The following is a 7,154-nucleotide window of genomic DNA, read 5'->3' as shown; positions in this document are numbered from 1 at the left end:
ATATATATATATATATACACACACACATCCTATTCATTCTGTACTGATATGTGGTATTAACACAGATGGAGAAAAGATGAAAACATTGAAGCAGAAGAAAGAAAGTGAATGTATGAGAGAGGCGGGGGGGGGGTTGTACTGTAGTATTTACTCCACATGGATCAGCATAAATGAAAACTTTGAATATGGATATTGAATGGTCGTCGCCTTTTTTGATTTTTACAGAGACGGTTTCCAAAGCACCACTTACCGAATCCTCGGATCAGTTCCGTAAATACTCCCGGATCGCTTTCTATTAGACACCAATCTCCGGCAGTACCTGACATTGTGTTGGAAATTAAGATTTGAAAAATTTTAACGGAAGTAACAAGTAACCGGAAGTAGTATTTTTTTTTTCTGTTAACGAACGAAAACTTTAAACGTAATTGTGCAAAAATAAAATTAAAAAAACATGCGTGACGAAGATAAAGCTTTATTATAATTTATTGAATATTTCATTTTGATTATATAACTATGAAAATCTTTTAAAAATTAGTTTCAATAATTTATATACATTTTGAACTTAGTAAATCCATATTTCGTGTTTCGGTTTTATATCAACCAAGAATATACCAAGTACTGGTGTAAGCAGCAACGGAACGAAATTAATTACGTGTAGAGTTTTAAAAACGCTGACAGACAAAATTGACCTTCACCTTTTCGAATTCAAAATGTGTAAGGGACATAAATGAATTTTATTTGATATTTTATCTGTGCTCTACCGATTAATGAGTTTCTAAATGAGTTTGTTTTATTTCTCTTTTCTTTATAGGAAAAACGGAGTCTTTTAATTAAATTCAGAATATAATAATTACGAACTTGTATTGTTATTCCGTTACTTTTTTCAGTTTTTGGATTATAGCCATGCTGGAGCACCTCTTTGAAGAGTTTAGTCCAGTGGTTTTCGACAATTTTCTGCCAATGGACGGCTTCGATCCCCTATTTTATTCTACTGGGCCCCCATAGCCATTCAAAGTATATTTCAAGAATTCAATATTATTAAGATTTTAGGCGGCGAGCTGGCGACGTAATGCTAAGCGGTATTTCGTCTGCAGTTTCGTTCTGAGTTTAAGATAATTATTAAATCGATTTTAATATTCTAGTGTTATTGGAAAAGATCACTAAATATGAAATTTGAACACTCATCTCCTCTACTCGCACCAATCTCGGATAAATGTTTATTTTTTACAGTATTTTATACAGTACGAAATCCGTTTACTCATTTAAAATATGACCAGGAAGTAATATCAGAATTGTTTATAGGGGACATAACTCTTCTTAAAATTTATGAATTATCTTTCTTTTTTGTGGGAGTTAACTCTGCAAATTTTCTGATATATTATGGCGTTTAACATACAACTTTTATGTTTAGTTACGTTCTTTCTGTTGTAATTTCAATGGACTTGACTTTGCTTTCACAATTCATGTTTAACATAAACTGCACTTTTATATATTTTCCCATTTAGTGATTAAATATTTGCAAACTAAAGACAGCTTTCTTGATTTTCATTAGGTTCCTCTCTGTTATATTTCCAGATTCCATCTGGAATAACATCCGTTTATATACATTGACAGTAAAATGATATGTAAACTGTACTTGGGACTGTTTAAGTTCTGTATTCGAATGCTGACGCCGACTTTTTCCAATATACTTCCGGTGCACATGATTGTGTGGTTAAAATGCTCGTTTGCAACCACATAGTTTCGAGTTCAATCTCACAGTATGTAACCTGTGTGTTTTCTATTGTAGCCGAAGACTGACCAATGTCTTGTGAGTGACGTTGGCAGACGGCAACAATGGAAGCTTGTCATATATTAATATGTGTACGAGTGTGCCTTTGTGTTTGTGTACGTCCCCCACCAACAATTGACAACTGTTGTTGTTTTGATTATACATACATGCATACATACATACATACACGCACACACACACATACATACAGACAGACAGACAGATAGAAAACAGAGACAAGCATGCATACATACATACATACATACATACAAATGCACAGATAGGTAGACATACATAGTTGTTGTAATTCCTAACCTAGAGCCTTGGATCTAGGTTAGAAACCGGCTCTTTCTCTGTTGGCAAGAAATCTTCAAATAAAACTGAATGATGACATACATACACACAAACAAACATACATATATACATACATACAAACATTCAAACATACATACATACATATATACATACATACATGCAAACACGCATACATACATACATGCAGACAGATAGACACAAAACATACATACATACATACATACATATATATATATATATATGCATGCATACATGCTTAGATACATAGCTACAAAAGATAGATGTTTATATACATACATAGATACTTACATACATATATACGTACGTACAAGTATATGTACATGCAAATATACACACATGTCATATATGCATGAATATATGCATACATAAAAACATACATACGTACACACATATATATATAAATACATTCATCTGTGTGAGTGGGCAGGGGTTCTTCTGCGCGTGCGTTTGTAGTAGTGTGTTTGTGTTAGAAATGCAAGAACCGCAAACAACATGCCTTGCTGTGTTTAGTTACAAAATTGAATATACTAAGTTCAAATCTCGCCGATTTCGCCTTTGCATTTCTCTGTCCCGGATCAATAAAATGAAGTAGCGGTCAAGTACTGGAGTCAGTGCAATCAATTGTAACACCTCCTTGAAAACGTGTGGTATTGTACCAATGTTAACTATCAGGCAGAGTCGTTACAATGTCAGTTCTGAGTTCAAATTCTGTCGAGGTCTGCTTTGCCTTTTATCATTCGGCATTGATAAAAATAAGTGCCAGTGAAGCATTGGGGTGGATGTAATCGACTTATCCCTCAAAATTTGAAATCAATATTTACAGAGCTTGGAACGGGTCTGAAAGAAAGTTAAGAGATCGTAAGAAATCTGTCAGCGCCCAGCAAATACGAGAATCACAATTGGAATATTTGTGGGGACGTGAAAGTCGCTTCATTCATTTCTTGTGTTACAGTTAGGATACACATAAGAAGCTTTTAATGGGGATGGTAAATGCTCCGACAAAATGTCATTAACTCTTCATAAATGAAAATTTATAATCATGAAATACAAAATATAAATGAAAATATAGTTAAGGAATATAATCTACAACATAAAGCTGTTGTAGGTGGCGAAGAAATCCGTCTCAACACCAGCTTTCTCCTTCAATTTGGAATAACAATAGCTGGCAGGTCAACTTTAGTAGATCTACAATAATGATGACCTAAAATTATAACAATCTAGTACAGTTATAACTATCCCTCCTATAAAAGTCTAAAATCTTCTGGAATGCGCCTCGTGTATCTGTAGCATCATCAAAGATTCATGGTTTTCGGTAATATTCAATGAACAATTTAACAGAGAAGAATTGTCAATTTTAAGAATAATCCACATAACGCGTACGTGACTGGTACATAAAATGTCACTGATTATGCAAAGACAAGGTAAATTGAACGCAAATTAATGCAACTAAATACAGGAAACGCTTGTCCGAATACATTCTTTATTTGGTCAAACCACTTTATTTCTTAATCTTACATTAGTAAAAATTTCTTGTATTGAAGGAAGGCCACAAATTTGTTGGGTAGAAGGTCGTATTGATTGAGTCTAAAAATCGAAGTCAGTCTCTGTGACGTCTGAATTCAGAATACAAAGAATGAAATTAAATGCGTCAAGTAATTTGATCCACCCGTTTATTGTTTTAGATATCCGTATTACCTTCTGTGTGTGAATCAATCGTATATAGTATTTCTAGATAAACTATTTCAATTCGCTAACGCTTTACTCTACACTATGAATTTTCCTACTCTAGTACACACCTCCTTGTGGAAACAAACATAAGTATTTACTCGTAAACCCTGACTGAACATGCCCAGGCTACAAAATGTGCCCCAGTTGCAGTGCAACCATTTGGTCACCTTTTCTTCTGACATCTGTGTGAACGTATTTCTCTCTACACGCATGAGAAAAATGAAATTGCTTATGTGAATAATGTTCAATTAATAACTGTCTTTGCACATCTATCTCTCCCTCTCTCTCCTTTCTCTCCTCTCAAACTCTTTCTATCTGTGTGTGTGTTTGCTTCTACTTGTACTTGCTCTCGCTCGCGTGTTTGCCTCTTGCGTCAAAACAGACTGAATGTCCAGTTAGCTGCGCCAAATCGTCTGCATCCAAACAGCGGCGCCCAATCGTCTCATTTCGCTCGCACAATACATTCCATACAACTCATTCCCTACAATAGCTGTGAAAGACTTCTGTTATTGCCTTCATATCAAGAGATTTTTCTTTACTACTAGAAACTAGAGGCAGAGTTATTTCCTTTTGTTACTCTCAGATTTCGTGTAAAACCAATTTTGGTTAGAATTACATGGCTTTGTCACTGTTTAGTAATTATGAAGTAGAGTAGCGACCATGACATTTGAAGAACCTTCGACATTAGTTGTGGGGGTAAAAGGCTGAGGAAAAATATCCCAGAGGAGCGTTTTGCATTCTAAATAAATACGCAGTGAAGTCACACATACGTAGTATAGTGAGTTAAGGAGATGCGATTGCAAATAAAAACTCACTGTAAGGTTATTTAGCATCTAGTGGGATTTCTTCACCTAAAAGGCTCGCTTTGTAAGCATTTAGTTCCCAGTTCAATCCCACTGCGCATCACTCTGAGCAAATATCTTCTCCTCCGCTCTGGTGTGGAGGGGGATTTCGGACACCATGCCGGACTAAAAATATAGCTCAATCAGTCCATTGCTCAGTGAATCCTTTCTCGATTATTTCACTCCCAACAATTTCCTCACTGTCTATTCGCTCTTAGCATTTGACTGTTACAATAGTTGAATCCATTTTTTCAAAAGAACACTTTAAAATTGATGCTGAACAAGTAAACCCTAGCAAAGCTGCTTGAGAAATTCGATACTCACATTATTTAATTGTCCTACAGATGGTTGAAAAACATCCTGTCGATAATCCTAAAATAAACAGATTTGTCCATGACTCAAAATGTGAACGAAACATTTTTACGTAATGTTATCTCTGACTTTAATCCAATAATCCATTAAAACTTATGGTCACCCGGATGTTATTTTACAGAGATAATAAGATGCTACGGTTTCTCTAGAAATGAAAATGTAGTGGAGGAAACATAATATGCAACATACAGCTGTTGTAGACAGTGAAGAAATGTACCCGAATTTCAGTAAATAAGGTTATAAAAATATTAGTGACCAAGAGGGTGTCGATCGTTTTCGGCTTCGGACAAAAAAAAAAAAAAATAAGTGGTGGACTTTGGAAGAAAAGTTTTAAACAAATACGACTAAATTCTAAAGTTAAAATTTTAAAACTAAATTATAGTTTTAATTTGTTAGTCAATTAAACCTTTCCAGAGATTCCCAATCGTCTCCTTCAATTGCCAAGTCTCAAGCGTCATCCCAAATTTTGACATTACTTGCGAAATTTTCTTTCATTCCTTTCAGACATTTCTTCTTCGGACGCCCTTTCTTCCTGGATCCTGTGGAGACCACTGGAGACATTTGTATGAAAGTCGAGAGGGATCCATTCTGATCACATACCTAATCCTCTTCATCATCCTAGTGATCACTTATTGCATGCAACAGAGCCATGATACTCTTCTTACTTTCAGGCTGGTGACACAACTCTCTATGAAATGTAATACATATTACTCGGGCATCTTTACCAGAAGGTGTTCAATTTCCTCCGCAGTGCCTTAGTCAGAGGTCATGACTCACAGCCATAGAGAAGTTTAGAGAAATCGATGTTTGGCAACAGCTGGATTTTGATCCTTATATTGATCGTGTGAGCTTTCCACAGTCTTCTTAATTTGAGAAAGGGACTTGCAGTACCGTTCCTGACAGTGGTTTCAAATTTTGACGCAAGGAAAGCAATTTAGAGGAAGGGATAAGTCGATTACATCAACCCCATTATTCAACTGGTATTAATTTTATCGACCCCGAAAGTAATGAAAAGCAAAGTCGACCTCTGGAGAATTTAAAGTCAGAACGTAAAGACGAACGAAATGCCGCTAAGCATTTTGTCCGGCGTGCTACCAGTGAGTCTGGCACCTCGTCGCCTAATACCCTTCTTGATATTAATTTCTCTCTCTACATCTTCGCTACAATTAATGTCTGTGCCAAGGAACATATTCTTTGTATATATTTTGATGAAGTCTCTAGACCATCATGGTGGACTTGCGTGTACAGATGACAACCAAATCAATGACTTAAACTTCGCATATGACTTGGCTTTGATTACTTAAAACGGAGCAGAAGTGTAAAAGATGACCAACAGCATACGCAGTTTTAGTAAATAGAAGTAGGCCTGGCCATTAGTGTTGAAAAAAAACATCCCAGAGTAATGAAGGTGAGTCAATGATCAGTTAAGAACTCGATTCATAGAGAAGAAGGTGAACGCTTGGAAGAATGCAAATTATATCTCGAAGTTAAAAAATTAGAAAATAGATAGAAAATTATAGCTGACCTTGTTTTATCAAGCTGTTCGTGGAAACATAACAATACCTCATCTTCAATCCTTTACGAATGTTCTTGGCAGAAATAAATAAAATCTACAGCAGTCTATTTGTTGCATTCAGTAAACCTGACATCTTATGTCCTTATGTCAATCTAAGATATTAAACTTCGGAAGCGTGCTTGTTTTGTATAATCGTAACTTCTTGGAGAAAACTTTGCAAGTGACCTGGTTTCGAGTTTTAATATTAACCGTTTGCATTCCATCACTAATGATTTTAGGAAATCCTTAACGATCAAGTTATATACTTTCATTCTTTTACATTTGAGACTTGTAGCCACATTGTTATCGCTGGTTTACTAGTGATGACGTGGCTTTGATGGTCACTTAGTGTATTTGGTGGCTTCTTTGGGTTTCCTTTAGTAACTGTTTTGCTTACATTACTAACAACCCAGAGAAATAGAAGAATGTCATCGAAATTATTATTTCTTCCTCTATTTATACGAGGACTAATGTAAGAAATAATTATATGCGTGTGAAAGCAGTGCAATTACGGGTGAAATACCAGGATTGATATAAAAATCATTTTGGG

General features: G+C 35.4%; 1 protein-coding gene and 1 long non-coding RNA gene across 2 annotated transcripts in view; one reads left to right on the top strand and one right to left on the bottom strand.

Moving 5' to 3' along the window:
• The window catches only part of LOC128248553 (uncharacterized), a 4,569-nt gene extending 4,217 nt beyond the window's left edge, over positions 1-352 (top strand). Inside the window, exon 3 of the long non-coding RNA XR_008264725.1 lies at positions 226-352. This is a non-coding gene — a long non-coding RNA (uncharacterized LOC128248553). The remainder of the gene's footprint in view (positions 1-225) is intronic.
• LOC106878552 (ubiquitin carboxyl-terminal hydrolase isozyme L5-like) overlaps positions 1-374 on the bottom strand; it is a 26,476-nt gene extending 26,102 nt beyond the window's left edge. Inside the window, 1 exon segment of the mRNA XM_014927797.2 lies at positions 251-374. Within this exon segment, the coding sequence (XP_014783283.1) occupies positions 251-326 (76 nt within the window). The 5' untranslated portion in view covers positions 327-374.
• Between the last annotated feature and the right edge of the window lie 6,780 nt (positions 375-7,154).

This window comes from Octopus bimaculoides, chromosome 8, assembly GCF_001194135.2.
Source record: "Octopus bimaculoides isolate UCB-OBI-ISO-001 chromosome 8, ASM119413v2, whole genome shotgun sequence".
In the NCBI taxonomy this organism is placed as follows: Eukaryota; Metazoa; Mollusca; class Cephalopoda; order Octopoda; family Octopodidae; genus Octopus; species Octopus bimaculoides.
This window is presented reverse-complemented; position numbering and strand designations above follow the sequence as displayed.